The 18,024-nt window shown below is 40.1% G+C and overlaps 1 protein-coding gene across 1 annotated transcript in view; it reads left to right on the forward strand.

The window, feature by feature from the left end:
* sdc2 (syndecan 2) overlaps window positions 1-12,544 on the forward strand; it is a 44,236-nt gene extending 31,692 nt beyond the window's left edge. Inside the window, exons 2-5 of the mRNA XM_085149476.1 lie at window positions 1,408-1,522; window positions 2,290-2,462; window positions 4,407-4,527; window positions 10,038-12,544. Of these exons, the coding sequence (XP_085005602.1) occupies window positions 1,408-1,522; window positions 2,290-2,462; window positions 4,407-4,527; window positions 10,038-10,201 (573 nt within the window). The 3' untranslated portion in view covers window positions 10,202-12,544. The remainder of the gene's footprint in view (window positions 1-1,407; window positions 1,523-2,289; window positions 2,463-4,406; window positions 4,528-10,037) is intronic.
* The last annotated feature ends 5,480 nt before the right edge of the window (window positions 12,545-18,024 follow it).

The following is an 18,024-nucleotide window of genomic DNA, read 5'->3' on the forward strand; positions in this document are numbered from 1 at the left end:
ACAGAAGTAAGAGCGTTTAATAAGCCAAAATGTCATGCTTGAATGTTTGTTGCTTTTAAAGTGTTTTATGTCACTACAAGATAAATACTTTGCATTTTTGACTTCTGAGCAGCCAAAACAAGCAACTCAAACAAGCTGTGTTCAAACACGGAACACGTAAAACTGGTATAAATGAGAGGTTTTGGACAATTTTCCTAAAAAGAAATAAAATAACTGACTTCGAGACAAGCCAATTGATTTCCTGCAGTCTAACCTGTTTTTCCCCCTTTTATAATCATCAAAATATCTTTAGGGCAGACGTGGAGCTGTAGCAACCAGCTAAATGGTACAAAACACACAGATGCACAGCAACTATGTATAGGGGGGTCTTTTGAAAGCAGGGCTATTGTTATAAGAAGGGGCAGGACAGCCAAACACAGATTGGCGAATAGGACTTTAATACATGTTGCCATGGACACATTTATAGCTAGTCCAGTCACACACACTCAACACAACATGTACATAGCAGCGTCTAACATACTCACTTACTGATATTTTTCCCAATGTCCACCTGGTGCTGGAAAATCTCTTTTCTTATCTTATTTCCTGTTAGAATTTCAACTTACACAGCACGTCAGGAGGTGCTTTCTAAACACACATTCACTGTCAGACCATGTTCTTTTTAGCCAATCACTCCATTAAGCCAGAACACAAACATTCCCACTACACTGGGCTGTTGTCTAGGCGATGATGCTGAGAGAGAAGCTACATGTTCTGACTGGTTAGTCATCTGTGCTTCATTGAAGTCAAAAAAAAGAACAGGTGTCATCTACTCCAGCAGTTTAGTTCTAGTGATGCCGATGGCAGTCTGTACAGTTATGATTGATCTGTATCAGCATTTATAATGAGCAGATTGGTAACAAGTAAATTAATAACTACATATAAGATTTGTATAACTGCAGATGTTGGGGAAATCTTTTTGTTTCGTATGTCGGAAAGAAATAAAACAAAAATAAAAAGGTATCAATCTTAAAAATTGTATACTGGCTGGGCTCTAATTTTGTGAGAATGTTACCACGTTAAAGGTAGTATAAATCTTGGCTGCTTAAGCTTAAACAAAGGGTGATATGTTAATGTATTTTATGCATATGCTGTGTTTAATATGTTGAGAATTCCTAATTCGCAGTGAAGACTGCAACCTATTATTTTAGTCTTTGTATTTCCTTCTTCAGAAATTTCACTGATAGCAGTTTTGAGTACAAAGGAGGTGTTTATTTCTGGCATTTAAAACTAGATTTTGATTGAAGCTTGTGAATGTAATGAAAACAGGATACGTGATTATGTGAAACTCCTGCATGTCAGCAGTAAATCGGATGTATAAAAAAGTCGCATGAGTCTTCAACTCCTTGTTATCTTGTTATTTTACAGATAGCACAAGCACCCAAGATTTCCTCACAGGCTGATGACTTATACCTGGATGACACAGGCTCAGGAGGTTACTACCCTGAAGATGATGATGACTTTAACTCAGGGTCTGGCTCAGGTAAGACATTTGCACACATGCTGACGGAGTTGGGTGAAGACGCTCACTTAAAGTCTTAGCAAGTAATCTCTCAGAGGCATGATGACATCCATTCTCCTGTCCACTGCATGTAACTTTTATGAGCTCTGAGTTGTTTTGTTAGTTTTTTTATTAACCAGCAGACTTGAGCTGGGTCATAATTTCTTCCCCCCTCTTCTCTTGCCTTAATCACCTTCCTTTCTCGCCTTTGTCTATTCTTTGTTCACTGCCTCTCTCTCACTCGATTTTAAATTAAGATTGCCTTGTCACTGAGACTGCTGTGGGCAAGTGTGCACATTTTACGTGTCTTTTTTATTAGTTCTTTACTCTGCTCGCCTTAAGCACCTTTATAACACTCATTCCTTGGTCAAAAGTAACTCTATTTTCGAAGAGAGTTGTATAAATCCACAGAGAAAAGGTCAGAGTAGGTAAAAGGAGCGCAGACTGTGATCAATAACCCATTCAATACTGTACAGAGTGTATATCCTATTATTCTGCTCTGCCACTCTATATTCTATTGGAGATTAAAACTGCAAATACATTAAAATGAATTCCATCAGTGTGAAATTAAGCAAGACAAAGTGTGTAATTCCAGACATACTGATATAATGTAAATCCATATTTTACCTCTTTGCACCCACATATCATAATCTTTACATTTTATTCTGTATTATAGCATTCAGTGAAACTAACTTCCTATTAAGGATGCAGCAGGAATTACACTGACCAGATATGCGTGTTTCTTCTAGGTGGTGGTGAAGAAGCGATAGAGGAATCAGTGACTGTCACTATGGTTTATATCGAGCCCAGTGTAGGACAACCTACCCAGGATTCCACAAAAGATTTCACCCCGAGAATGGACACAGACCCAGTTAGAGAAAAATCTGGGAAGAGCATACCAAGGAAACCATTCACAACAAAGGTAAAATGTCACTTACGTCTGTGCCATAGAACTTTTATAGCACCAGAAAAGAGTTTAGACAGTGATGTTGCAGTTTGCCTCAAAGTGGGGGGGGATTGGCAGCTGTGGTATAGGTGGAAAGGTGGGCCGTATACCAATCAGAGGGTCAGTGGATCGCTTCCCAGCTCCAACGGTCCATGTTTTGAAGTATCCTTGGGCAACTAAATCCCGAGTTGCCCCCAATGCAACCATTAGAGTGTGAGTATGTGTGTGAGTGTTAGATAGAAGTGCTTAGGTGTAGATAAGAGCATTCTATGAAAGTGTGTATGGTGGGGTGAATGAGACTTTGAGTGTTCAAAGTTGAGTGGAAAGGTGTTATATAAGTGTCATTTACTACTCCCATTGTTTTAACTCACTTTGCTAAGCTAAATGCCGTTTGGGTGTTTAATTATAGCTTCAAGACATGCTCCTCAAGTACTTGCAAGGAAGCAGAAAAGATTATAGCCCTAAAAATGAGCTATTCCTTCAAGGAGACATTAAATGATTAAATGTCTTAAGTGTTTGTATCTGTTGGGATACATAGAAACACCACCAGGGATGCTGCTGGTGGAAAATTCTTGCTATGAGCTCAATTTTTTTTTCTAAGCAGCTATATTTTATAATGCCACTTTGTGACTCAGTCATTTGTAATCATGGTGGCTCATCTGTAACTGTCGTGACTCAACAGAGAGTAACGCAGTACCTCAGTATGTCTTTAGCTGACCCAGTATCCCATGAAATCCTCTATAATACCAGAAGCTGCGAGGTTGATTTCAGGATAAAGATCAAGTGCTCATGTCAGATCTCACTGTTTTTGCCCCATTGCAAATTATGGAGGATTACATCTCTCTTGGACATAAGCACATATTCTGGAAGCATCCTAGATTTCATTTCTGTGTTGCACTCTTACTGTAACATGCTGGATACTACATCTGTTTGGGATTAGTCGTCAAGGTCTCAACCCCCTAAGCCTACCTGGACATGTTCCATTTTTTCCCACTTGCCACTGTCCGTGCCTCTTAGGCCAAACGCGCTGGCACCTTGCACACTTCTTACTGTTGTTTGAAAAAGTACATGGGCCCAAATAGTTTGCCTAGTTTTCTAGATGTTTAAAAAAAAACCTTGGGGTCACTGGCTCAGTTTTTGTTGCCTACTTTTCCAGGGGATTCCACTAATCTCTTTGGAATATCTGGATTTGTTACATTTTCATCTTTATTCAGGATTTTTAGATTTCACTGGCCAGATTACATTTTAGCCCCGCCTCAATTTTTTAATAAGCCGTACTAAAAATTAGTTTTTCCTCTAAAAGGTAACTATTTGGGAAAATGCACACATTAGTTAGATGACCTCTCATGTGTCTGAGCAACACTAGTTGCTTTAGTTAGTGAAGCTTAATGTACAGCATAGACTGATTACCAGACGCTACAATAACATGTGCTTACCTCTGAAATCTTACATTTTCCTAGAAGCTTTGCCAACACTAAGGTTTCAAGGAATTTACACACAAACCCTTAACTATCAGTTTTTCTCTTATGCAAGAAAAAATAATTTGCTTGGTCCTCCAGCTGTTTCCATTCTTTATGTTAAGCTAAGCTAAATGGGTGCTAGCTATAATTTCATAATAAAAAATATTGGACATGTTTGAGCTTTTTATCAGTCTTTTCATTTATCAAAAGTTCAAGGCAGGAAACAAAAAAGTTCCAAAAATATTACACACATTCTTTACATCTGGGAATGAAACCGCAAATGGATTTGGCCATCATGCCAAGAAAAACATATGTACCCACATCCTCTAAAAGCAAAAGAGGACTATAGGAGGATGGAATGTGAAAGTTAGCAGTAATTAACTTGCCCTTAATTTTTCAGCTTCTTTTTTTTAAAAAAACAACTTTCTTTTGGCTCTTCCCCCACCTTCTCTTCACCCAGGCACCAGTGCCAGATACAGAGGACACGCAGAGGACTAGCACGACTAGCACCCCCGGCTCACCTCCAAATCCCGTTGAGGTCCACACTGAAAACCTCTTCCAGAGGACAGAGGTGTTGGCAGGTATGTGTCGTAGTATGCCAGAGCAGACACCAAACCAAATATACAGTGCTGTGCAAAAGTCTTGAGTCTTTCTTTTTATTTTGCTTCCAAGGAGACAGACTTTTGGTTTTTTGAGGGGGGTGGGGGGAGTTTCTCAAGTGGTCTTGAGAAATAGTTCTTAAGGTTTTCTGATGGTCTTTCAAAGCCCTGTGCTTGTATGTGACCATTTTCAGAGGAATGTTTTTGTTGTTAAGCCACTTAACACTGACCTATGAGTCCTTCAAGTATAGAAAGGGCACCTAACTTGAGGGCTGAAGCAGTGTTGTTTCTACACAACAGACAACTTTGTAAAGAACCACTTTTAAATTGTATCTTGAGGCAGAGCATCATTTGTTCCTATTTTGTTACTTGAATCTACAAAAAATTGTCAAAGATAATACATTTTGACATGCATAAAATAGTATTTTTGCGCAATCAAAATGATTCCCAAAGAGCTTTTATGTTAGTTGAAAACCATACCTGCATAGAAAGACACAATGGGACACTATTGGTCGTGGATTGGCCTCCACAGAGTTCAACCTTAACATTATTGAAGTAGTATGGGATCATGATGACAAAGAATGGAACAAAGGGCAGCTAACATCCAATGAAGGGCTTTGAATGTCCTACAAGAAGCCTGGAGAGCTATTCTTGAGGACTGCTCAAAGAAATTACATGCAACGCTTACCTAAGAGAGTTCAGGCTGTGTCAAAGAGTAAAAGTTGCTGGAACAAATACTGATTTTTGTTTATTCAGGCTCATTAGAATTGTAAAAACTTGACTTAAATTTCAGAGAGTAGGATTATATAGTATTCATATTTGTTTCAGTGTTTTTGATGTGCCAATTTGTTAAGTCTAGGAAAACAAGATACCTATTTTCCCAAAGTGTTTGTTCAAAAGTTCCTCAACATCATTATGTTCTTTGATGTGTTTAAGTAGTCATTTATCTTTCCATCCCCACAGCCTTCCTTCATAATATGTTACGTGAGCATATTTTCAACAAAAAATCTCTGAAATCTCAGTAATATTATCCCCGAAGTCTCTCACCTGAACCAGAATAGCTGCTTCATAAATGTTCCTCTGTGGGACCTTGCAGAGTTCAGACCATCGTGGATGTTTCAAGTGTGTGTTACTCGGTTTGAATACATAAAAGAGGATGGAAAGGAATATTTCTGACTCAAAACCGCCGTGCTCTCTGATGCTGTATCTATCTCCATGTGTGTCTGAGGGAAACCTTGATTGGCACCTACTTTGCTGCGATATCCATCTGGTGTTGGCAAAATGCAGAAACAACATCAACAAGGACAAATCAGGACAGCCTCAAAGACTTTTCCTTTCATTTCCCTCCCACTGATCAACTCACTTCATCTTTTGGCATATTGCTCTTGGATTGTGATAGGAAAAAATATTATTGCATGCAGTCTTTGGATAAAGTCTGAGAAAATTGAAATATACCTGGTCCTCTCCCCACTTCCCACCCCTGCAAAAACCCACCATCTTTCTCTCTCTTCTCCACCTCTTCTCTTCCTCTGGATTATAATCATTACTTTTCGTTCCCCTTGTGACTTCTATAAAAAAATAATTGCCCATAATGTAATTTTCACAATTCTCTCTGTATTGCATTACTGCTTCTTGGAGCTCGGCAGTTGGGTGTGTAGCAGGGTCTTTACCCCCGAGAGAGCAGGGCTAGTCAACAAGTGGAAACCTAAGGTGCAGCAGAGGGCAGATTGTAGCACCAGGAGAGACCCTAAATAGATTTAGGAGCTATAAAGGAACCTCATGCAGGCATAATTGAAAGGGAGGGATTTCAGGGTGGGTGGATTTCATTCAGAGTCCCCTTATGGTAGTCTGCTATTAGCCCACTGGTGCACTGCACAGTGTGTCCTCCAAAATTTGTTTCAAGCTTAAAAAATGAAAAGTAGTCACAAAAAACATGATGTAGTATAACAGCGAAACATCCTGTACCTAGTTCAAAACCAGAAAACACCAATGGCAAAGGAGTCTGACAAAAAAGGTCAAAGCCCGACCAGCACATTTTGTCTTTATCAGTCACAGTCATGGTGGCGACTCAGAGGAAGGCTTCCTTATGCTACATACATCAATAAATTTGCTCAAGAAATTCCTACTCATGGAAGGCACTGTCTTATACTGACTTTAAGAAAGAGACTGCTTTCTTTGTTGGGATATATAATCACATCCTGCAATTTTTCAGTATCGTAGGTGCTAAGAAATACTTCTTCCAAATAGTCTAGTCAAATTTCTAAGCTACAGTGGGGCAAAAAAGTATTTAGTCAGCCACCGATTGTGCAAGTTCCCCCACTTAAAATGATGACAAAGGTCAGTAATTTGCACCAGAGGTACACTTCAACTGTGAGAGACAGAATGTGAAAAAAAAAATCCATGAATTCACATGGTAGGATTTGTAAAGAATTTATTCGTAAATCAGGGTGGAAAATAAGTATTTGGTCAATAACAAAAATACAACTCAATACTTTGTAACATAACCTTTGTTGGCAATAACAGAGGTCAAACATTTACTATAGGTCTTTACCAGGTTTGCACACACAGTAGCTGGTATTTTGGCCCATTCCTCCATGCAGATCTTCTCAAGAGCAGTGATGTTTTGGGGCTGTCGCCGAGCAACACGGACTTTCAACTCCCGCCAGATTTTCTATGGGGTTGAGGTCTGGAGACTGGCTAGGCCACTCCAGGACTTTCAAATGCTTCTTACGGAGCCACTCCTTTGTTGCCCGGGCGGTGTGTTTTGGATCATTGTCATGTTGGAAGACCCAGCCTCGTTTCATCTTCAAAGTTCTCACTGATGGAAGGAGGTTTTGGCTCAAAATCTCACGATACTTGGCCCCATTCATTCTGTCCTTAACACGGATCAGTCGTCCTGTCCCCTTGGCAGAAAAACAGCCCCATAGCATGATGTTTCCACCCCCATGCTTCACAGTAGGTATGGTGTTCTTGGGATGCAACTCAGTATTCTTCTTCCTCCAAACACGACCAGTTGAGTTTATACCAAAAAGTTCTACTTTGGTTTCATCTGACCACATGACATTCTCCCAATCCTCTGCTGTATCATCCATGTGCTCTCTGGCAAACTTCAGACGGGCCTGGACATGCACTGGCTTCAGCAGCGGAACACGTCTGGCACTGCGGGATTTGATTCCCTGCCGTTGTAGTGTGTTACTGATGGTGACCTTTGTTACTTTGGTCCCAGCTCTCTGCAGGTCATTCACCAGGTCCCCCCGTGTGGTTCTGGGATCTTTGCTCACCGTTCTCATGATCATTTTGACCCCACGGGATGAGATCTTGCGTGGAGCCCCAGATCGAGGGAGATTATCAGTGGTCTTGTATGTCTTCCATTTTCTGATGAGTGCTCCCACAGTTGATTTTTTCACACCAAGCTGCTTGCCTATTGTAGATTCACTCTTCCCAGTCTGGTGCAGGTCTACAATTCTTTTCCTGGTGTCCTTCGAAAGCTCTTTGGTCTTGGCCATGGCGGAGTTTGGAGTCTGACTGGTTGAGGCTGTGGACAGGTGTCTTTTATACAGATGATGAGGTCAAACAGGTGCCATTCATACAGGTAACGAGTGGGGGACAGAAAAGCTTCTTACAGAAGACGTTACAGGTCTGTGGGAGCCAGGGATTTTCCTTGTTTGAGGTGACCAAATACTTATTTTCCACCCTGATTTACGAATAAATTCTTTACAAATCCTACCATGTGAATTCATGGATTTTTTTTTCACATTCTGTCTCTCACAGTTGAAGTGTACCTCTGGTGCAAATTACTGACCTCTGTCATCATTTTAAGTGGGGGAACTTGCACAATCGGTGGCTGACTAAATACTTTTTTGCCCCACTGTATCTCTGCTATCTTTATATATCTTTCAATATTAATACAATACAGTAATACAAGTAATGCAATTAGTACAAGACGGTAGTAATACAAAACAATGCACTTTCTAGTGAAGTTGCAATTTTTGGTTCTTTTGGATTTGGTTTGAGGCTTGCTGCTAAAAAGAGGTAAAAGGATTAGCAGTGGCTAACAAAGTTGAAGGCAATGGCACCAAAAAAAAGTGGCTGGCAATATCATATTAGAATAGAGGTATATTTAATAAAATAAGTACAGCTAATAAGTTGGCCACTGATATACTTAATAAAGTGGCTGCTGGTGTGCCTAAAAATACCTAGGTAGGTAAACTGACCGGCCGTTTTAAATTTCACAACATTAACATTGTACCTCCAAAAGTTGATTCTGTTCATCTGGACGTAGCGTTTTCTGGGAGAAACGTTTCGTCACTCATCCCCTCCTCCATCCCCTCCATCCCCTCCTCTGGATCGAGGAGGGGGCCTAAGGGTACATCTTTCGCCATCTTACAATGCTGTGATTGCAGCCATTCCCCAACTCTCTGTGAATGGTACTCATGGCCATTGATCAGTGGTCTTTGATCAGTGGGTTTTGGTCAGTGGTTGTTGATCAATGGTCATGAGAATTTGCATAATTACGATTAAGGAACTGACCTCACAGCCCATTGTTCCTTCAGTGGGCTGGTTTCAGTCATTATGCAAATGTACTGTTTATAAGATTGGGGAAACCTGCAGTCAGCTGAGACTGAAGAAGTCACTTGGATGAGTGACGAAACGTTTCTCCCAGAAAACGCTATGTCCAGATGAACAGAATCAACTTTTGGAGATTTATTTTCCTGGATGATTGAGAATGCATCAAGACGTATTAACATTGTACCAAAAGAATACTGGATTAGGGGGAGGGTGTGTATGTAAACTGCATTCTGGCTCGGTGTCTGAGTTGCTCAGTTCAGACGTAGGATCGAGTTAAAGCCTTACCGTCCCGTTTGGTGTTAACGACCTGTTTTTGTTTGCTTTCCCTTGCTGTATTTATTTGCCTGAGTTTTGATGATCTAGCCAATGCCACAGGCTTTTTCCTCTAAAACCTCAATCGGCAGTCACTGAACGGAATATAAACCTTGCTGAACCAACAGCAGTCGGGCCAACAGGACGGTGCACTAATCAAGGATTGGCGCTCGAATATCCTGCTAACGTAACGCTAAATTTTAAGCTCAGCAACATATTGAAAGAGGTGAAATTAAACGTTAAGAAACTCTTCGACTCTGTATCTCCTGAGACAAGTTGCAGTTTTTTCCATTGACGTGAAGTAACCGCATTAGTCTGAGCAATCATTCGTGAGGGTTGCTGCCTGGTTTCAACACATTTAAGCCATCAATTTTCATCATTGCTGTTGAATTGCATTCATGCTGAAATTTGCTGCAGCAGTTCCAGAAACAGCTGCTAAAGTAAACAGTTGTGTAACTGACTGCATATGATGGAGACACAATTAATCTTAAAACGTATTATTTTGGACATAGTTAAGGTGTTATTACACACACACACGCACACATGGTAGACATTGATTTGAACTTCCAGCATTGATATTCACTCTCCATTCCTGTCTTTGCCTCTCTCAGCTGTTATTGCAGGTGGTGTTATTGGCTTCCTGTTTGCCATCTTCCTCATCCTCCTCCTGGTGTACCGCATGAGGAAGAAGGATGAGGGCAGCTATGACTTGGGAGAGAGAAAACCCTCCGGCGCAGCCTATCAGAAGGCTCCAACCAAGGAGTTTTATGCATAAAACCCGCTCTCCCCTCACCAGTTCGACAAAATCACGAAGGACTGTCAACAGCACAGTCCAATAACAGCAAACCTGCTTAAACATGAGAAACAACAAAATGTTTTAAAGTTGATTAAGGTAAAATAGGAAAGCTTTTGCGTAGAGTAATGTAATTACGACCTTTTCTTTCTTCTTCTTCTTTTTTTTTGAAATGAAAACCAAGCATTTCTCATTTAAGGCATCTGACTATATTTAAACATTTTGTGTATTATTTGAAAAGGCTGAAAAAAATTAAAACAGGATGTGTAAAGATGAGGCAACTGACCGCTTCTGTTTTCTGTCAGAGGAGCTGTTTTTCGTCACTGACTACTTTTAACTGTAGCAGTATGTTATTTGTAAAGGAAAAAAAAAATTAAAAGTGGAAATAATTGAATATAATTATTCTGTATCAAACCTACTTTCTTTTTTTTCTGTTTTTGTCCTAGCATGTCTGATGTTGATCTCTAAAAGGTGTATTACGTTAATTTATCTTTTTCTCTGATGTTTAAAAAATGCCTTTGTAGTTTTAATGAAGCTCTTTGGTCTTCATATTAACGCTGTTAACGGTCAATGTAAATGTTCTCCCTTCAGGTTACAATGTTTATTATTTGCTCTCACATCAGTTTTTTGGTCAGTGTGAGCGTTTCATCATGTCTTTGTTTATTTGTATGTTCTGTTCTCGCTGTAGCCTCTTTTCTCTTTTTTTTTTTTTCCAAACGCAGGAATTCGTCTTGAAAAGAAGAAAAACATGTCAGGGCTCAAGGAAATCCACAAACCTCTCTTCTTCTTCTCCTCTATTTAATTCATTCTCTTTCCATTTTGTACATTCACTGCTTTTGCTTTCCACTGTTGTTGTCCAGCTTTGCGTGTGCGTTTGTGTGTGTGTGTGCGTGCATGTGTGTGTGTGGGGGGGAGTATTACCTCTCCTTGGCTTCTTGTGTTTTTGGCTCATAGTCCCCCCCCCCCCCCCTTCCTCCTCCTCCTCCTTCTCCTTGATGGGTCCCTCAAGTTTACTGACTGCACCCAAATTCTGCTAGCAGACTTTAACCTTTGCATTTCCTCTCTGTCTTTCTGTTTTCCCCCAAATCACCTCGCTCGTACCTTCTTTATAAACAGAGTACAGCCAGTTGAGCTGTCAGTCCTCCCCCTCCCTGGTTGCCTGGAGTCATTGTCTGTGTCCCATTGTAGGTACTTTAGGCCCAAAGATTTACTCAGTGAAGGCGAGCTACTTCTTGGACACGAGGCTGGGGCCCAATCCTCACATGCAGTGCACATACTTAAGCAGAAGACCTTTTAGAAACCCAGTTTCTCTGACTCATAGATACATAAGGCTGCACAGAATATGTAAAACAGTGTTATATCGGAATAGTCTTTGACAAGACACCCATGTTGAGGGCTATTTTTTTTCCTTTGGTCAGTCCTTGCATTTCTAAAGAGCTTTCTCTGAGAGGTGAGGTTGTTTAGCAGGTTTAAAAACTAAAGAAGTTGTTTTGATGCCATTTTACATCTCAAAATCAAGTGTTTTAAAATGCCACATGTTGGCTGCTGTAGGATGGCCATGTAGCTACATCAAATAAAAACAGAGGTTATGGTCACATGACGACAAGTCATAGTTGTCTTTTCCTTTTAATGATACATCTGCATTAACTTGTTCTTAAGAGACATTTATTTGTCAGGCAGGTTTGTGAAGTTGCCTTTTTTTTCTTTTTTTTTAGATGTACAGTAATGTGAAGTAGATGTAGTATCGTCTAAACTTCTAACACCACCCCCACATGCAGCTGTTCGTCCCTCTACCTCTCCATCCCTTGTGTTCCTCGCTTCTTCTTTCAGTCTCTCTGTGATCCTTTTTGTTGTCTGCTTCCTTTGTCTTTTGTTGTAATAGGACCTAAGTTACTGAACTATACTGAAAAACCCAAAGACTCAAAGTATTTTACTTCCCATACCTACTCCCCTACATCGTGGCCACATCGTGTCATTTCCTCATCTTCTTTGTCTTCTTTCTTTTTCTTTCACCTCCCCTTTTTATTAGAGACCTGACCTTTGAGTCCAATTACTTATTAGTATAAGAAAATAAATATAAATATATATATATAAATGTATATTCACAAATGTTTTAAACCTTCAAAGTGCCTACCATTTGGAAATGTACTTGCTCAAGGGGAGCACGTGTCGGGTGTGTACACAGAGGAGGGGTGTAAGCGACTTGACTGGCGTTCTGTGAGCATGGATGACTGTAATGGTAACTTTTTTTTAGTCTTACAAAAGCTGACAGTATTGTACCTATAAGTTGAAACAACACTACTGAATAAACATTGTGGCCTAATATCCAACTGCTTTTGCCGTCGTCTCTTAAAAAATCCATTTTCTCTTGAATCTGTTGGTTGTAAGAATTTTCAAATGAATAGTAGCAACTCCTCACAGGCAATTAGGCGTTTTTGCTGTTTGTTATGAGTGATTTTTGGTTTCAGGCAATTTACTCGGCTTTTCAAATATGACAGTTTAGTGGGTTTTTCTGTCTCGAATGATAGTAGATTCAACATCTTATTAGACAAACAAATTTTAAGGGTGTCATCGTGACCTCTGTGAAAATTATCAGCTTTTTTCTTGACTATATTTTTTTATTGAGTAAGATTCACTCTATAGACAAAAGTACAAGGTCTCCTAAACATTAGACCTCTAGAAGCTGCTTGGCCATGGAAACTCATGCAACGAAGTTCCCGGCACACAACTATCATGCTGATGATGACAGAGGTGGTTCTGATCTGCTCAGGCCTGAGTTGCTGTCCTTCCTAAATGCTTCCACTTTGAAAAAATTACATTTACAGTTAATCATGGAATATCTAAGAGCAAAGAAATTTCACAAATTCACCAAGGATTACCAAAAGTCGAATTCAGTGAATGGTTTAAAACAACCAAACATAACAAAATTTCATAATAAAAGAAATAATTAAACACCATTTCCCTCAATCTGCATTAAGTTATCTTCTCTCACTGAAACGGCTAAAAAACTAAGGGGCTTTGGTAACAGGTAAAAACAATTAACTGAAAATGACCTGCTGTAAACCCACCTTTTCCAGACATTTTAGCTTATGAAAACAAAAGCATGTGCAACAGATGTATTTAACAAAGTAAATGTACTTTTGTCATTTTCCAGTATCTTTATAACTTCACCAGAAAGCAAGAATTTTCTGTTTTCCCCGCTATCTCTGTAATTTTGCTTGTAACTGCTTTGATCTTCTCATTGCTCATACCGAGGCTGCTGGCTCGTGCTGGCTCTGAGCTCTGCATAGCTTTAGCCACATTGCCTTTGTTAGCATTGGCTCGTTTAGCTGGGTGATGGTAATTTAAGTGTGACATCTGCTGCAATTGCAAACATTTTCATGATGGTGCCCCTAAGACTTACTGTGTTTCCACTCAAACAAAGCCTGTGTAAAACCTTAATAGCAATACATAATAATATCACGTTGGAGTAATAAGAAAAATTAATTCCCAAAAGTGAAATTTTTGGTAAAGTTTGTGATGTTATTCAAGCAGTGTTTTTAGTTTTTCCCAACCTCAGGAAGCATGCATGCTAACAAAAAAGGATGTAGCCACTGAGGCATGACCTGCTGATTTGTTAACAATTTTTTAAGCCTTAAAGGCCAGAGAATTATGACTTAATCCAACTGCTGGAAAACTAGCCTGTGGTAATGCTACATCGACTCGAAGCATGGCTGTGAAAGCATGTGGGTGGTTGTCTGTCACTGGTGTGAGCCATGTGATGGACCGGTGACCTGTCCAGGGGTTAACCTGTCGTTTGCCCTGTGATATCCACGATAGGTTCCAGCCGATGACCTTTGAGCATCAACGTCTCAGAATTTATGTCCATGCCTGATAACAGTCCCTGATAGCAGGTCACGAAAGCTGACTATTATCTGACCTCTGGTTGAGAGTCGGTTTGTGAAGGGAGTCAGCTGACACATAAACGGAAAACAAAGAAAGCACAATATGTTATACTGTCAACCATATCAATCACACCTTTCCATTTTCAGAGGGCTCTTTGTTATTTTAGCCCATATTTTAACATTTTTGTAAACATCTTTGAGCAAAAGTTTCTCTCGGGACCTTTTGGCAAATGATACAGAAAACAAACGCCTCGCTTCAGGTTCAATAACATTCTGCTGTTTGTGTACCAGTTAGACAAACAATAAAAAACATGTGTTTATTTTTTGTTACTCTAACCCGCCTTATTGCTGCCTGGCTTAGGTCCATATTTAACATTATGGATATAAGAGGACAAGCAATCTTCTCATCTAACTCTCCACTTACTGGTAGGCCAGATTATTCCTTTGAAATACAGAAAAACTGAAGTTTAACTTGCTGGTGCATCTGGCGTGCTTATAATGGCAAAAAGTGTGTGGCTTTTAGTTTATCTGCTTTCAGTTTTTCATAAATATCTTTAAGCGAGAACTTCTCCTGGGATCTATTACTGAATGTTTTGTCTGAAAAGCAGACGCCTTTCATTAACTACCTTAAAAAGTGCTCATTTGGCTAATTATTAAAAGGTAAGCTTTTCTTTCTGTGCTTACTCTGAAGCGCAAGATACCCCACAGCAGAGCTGCCCTCAATTTAAAAAGAAATTGCTAGTGCATTTATAAATAGAGCACTGCACATTTAAAATGTGAGTCTGGCTTTAATACTCTATAGCACATTCGCTCTCTTAACATTACTTAAAGTCTAAGGGGATTATCAGTGTGCAGATGAGTAATCTTTATGTGGGTATGAGCTGCACCATATCATTTTGGTGCCCTAATCTCACCCTGTTACAGAGGGAGATTAGAGTAACAGAGGGGATTAATCTCCACAGGATTGCACATCTTGAGTGGTTCCGTGAGTGGAATGGGAAAAAATAGAAAAAAGTGGGATTGAATCATCCTCTGACAAAACTCTCAGAAGGGAATGCTTTAGTTTCATTAACTGATTTAAAGAAAACACAAGGGACCCTCGTGCTGTTCAAGTAAATGTAATTCTCCTCTCTAAAGATCATTAAAAATGAACAATTTTTCATCTCTTATTCACGAGAGAGGTAAATGTAGTCATCTTGATGATTAAGTAAGAGGTGAAAAGCACTGCATTTATTCCAAATCAAATGTCTAAATGTCTAAATCAAGTGTCTAAACATTAAGGAGGAACACAAATGTATAAAACAAATCATCAAACAATGAATAATAGAAATGTTGCTAAGCTAACAGTCATTTGTTGATATGAAACTATCAAAATGATTTGGTTTAAGGGAACTAGTGCTCTGGAAATGACACTGTGACTACAGTGTTTCTGAAACAAACTGTGCCTGCCTCCGCCTAAACATGCTAGGTTTTCTTTTTTATTTTAATTATTGACCAAATACGATATGTGTGTGTGTTATTGTGGTAAAATGTCTGGGTCCATGTGCATGTATCTTGCTTCCTGGGGATGAGGTGGGAGTGGGGGGGGGGGGGGGGGGGGGTCCACTGGGTACAATGTATAGCTACTTTTGGCTCTTGATATGTTGTTCTGAGCGAATGCTCATCTTCATGCTCCTTTCTGTGGAATCGGGTCAGTATGTTCTAATAAAGTGTGTGATATTTGCCCAGAGGGAGTTTATACACGATATTTCAATAGGATAGGAGCCATTTAGGGGGTAGTGGAGCAGAGAGCCAATGAGAGAAGCCATTTATACTAAAGCTGATGCAAATATTTCCCAACCCGTCTGCTGCTGAAGATATTTTGCAAGTGTTTGGCTTGTTGGTCTCAAGTTCGTGTCAAAGTGCAACCAGAATTCATGCACTGTTTGTGTTTGCTTTAGGTTAATGTAAGAGATCACTATGTGTTTATGTCAGGAAGAACACACTGAGTGAAATATATACAGAAGGCATAACCATCTGTGTGCCACTCTTTTCCCCATGTTCTTTCTTTGCTTCCTTCCTTCCTTGCCCCTTTTCTTTCTGTCCTTCCTCGTATCTTTTTGTTCATTCCTTTCTTGCTGTCCTTCCCTCTCTTTCCACCCCTTTGTCCTATATTCACCCCTCCCCCATTCTTTGCTTCTTCACCTTTTTCTTTCTCATCTCCTTTCCCCCCATTTTCTTCCTGTATAGCTGCAGAGCTAATTCAATAAAGCTGCTGGCCATCAACTGGTAGTCAGCGCCAAACCATGCAGAAACGTCAAGGAAATGGCGTCCAAGGTAAACAGGCTGTCAGGCCTCATAAGAGCTTATGGCTGAATGCTAAGCCCGGGCCCAACCGGGATCGACACAAAGCATCTCACTGACCCAAACACAGAGTGCAGCAGCATAGCAAGCAGACACAACACTGCATTGCATTGGGACAATGCACCAATTCAAGCATGGGTCCTGCAAATTAAACTGTGGTAATTATAGTATTATGAAGCAGAAGTCTTGGTTTCGGCTCTAGAAATGTCTATATTCTTGTCTGGGTTTGGTCATAGCTGTTGTTGCCACAAGCCTCAGTCTCAACAGTCTCAGTTCTTGCAGCTGCAGCCTCGGCGACATGGTGCTTTACAGCTTCAAAAAAAAAAAAGGGAAAAAAGCAAATACTCTAATGTTTATAGAAGTGTAGCCTAAAATTAAAGCTGAGTACCAAATAAAAAGAAAAAAAACAAGAATTCTGTTGATATATGTTATTGTCCACAGGGAAATATGACACAGAATTATGAGCAAAGGGCAGCATAAAAACTCTTTTGGACACTGAAATAATAATATATATTCATTTAGCCTTAAAGCTCATTTCTTAGCACGACGGGGAAAAGAAAAGAATAAAGTTTCTCTGAGAACAGAGCAACACATCAAACACTTGTATTTACTAGCTATAATAATAACAAGAGAAAGATCTAGAGCTGCGGTACAGTCTCTCTGAGGCTGAACAATGGTGCTTTGATGAAAATACTAACTCTAGCATGATAACAGGCTCACGGTGTTAATGCTAGTATGCTTATGTTTAGCAGTCTGGACAATAGTGGCGGATTTCTTTGGTCCACCACTATTATCAGCAAGATACTTTTATGACCAGTCCCTCCGGTCCCGTGTTCCAACTACAGAGGGATCACACTCCTCAGCCTCCCTGGGAAAGTCTATGCCATGGTGCTGGAAAGGAGAGTTCGTCCGCTAGTCGAACCTCGGATACAGGAAGAACAATGCGGTTTTCGTCCTGGTCGCGGAACACTGGACCAGCTCTTTATCCTCTCAAGGATACTTGAGGGTGCATGGGAGTTTGTCCAACCAGTCTACATGTGTTTTGTGGACTTGGAGAAGGCATTCGACCGTGTCCCTCAGGGTGTAATGTGGGAGGTACTGCGGGAGTATGGGGAAGGAGGAAGGAGGCCCCGGGGCAGACCCAGGACACGCTAGAGAGAATATATCTCTCAAGAGAATTAATGTGGACATCAGGAGATCATCCAAAAAGCCCCAAGGTGGATTCAACCCGAGGACCTTCGTGCTGTGAGGTGACAGTCATTGTATGACCAGTGCTGCTCTATTGTATAGATTTATTTGCTCAGCATCACCAAATTGGAAATATCTAACTGCTACATTACAAAACTGTGGATTTAAAGCAATGAAGGTCTACAGGGACATGGATTTGGCTGGACTGAGAGGGGCAGAAATAAGTCTCCATCACAATGGAAAAGGAACGTTTAATGTTAGTCTGTCATATAAGCACTATATTTAGTCATCGCTGCTATGAGGAAACTTGGCAGTGAAGATCCTAATCTCTGTCCTAAGTCAGACTAAGTATTCTTTTGGTAAATACACTTTACTGGATTTAAAGTCTGA

Source organism: Neolamprologus multifasciatus, chromosome 22, assembly GCF_963576455.1.
Source record: "Neolamprologus multifasciatus chromosome 22, fNeoMul1.2, whole genome shotgun sequence".
Taxonomy (NCBI): Eukaryota; Metazoa; Chordata; class Actinopteri; order Cichliformes; family Cichlidae; genus Neolamprologus; species Neolamprologus multifasciatus.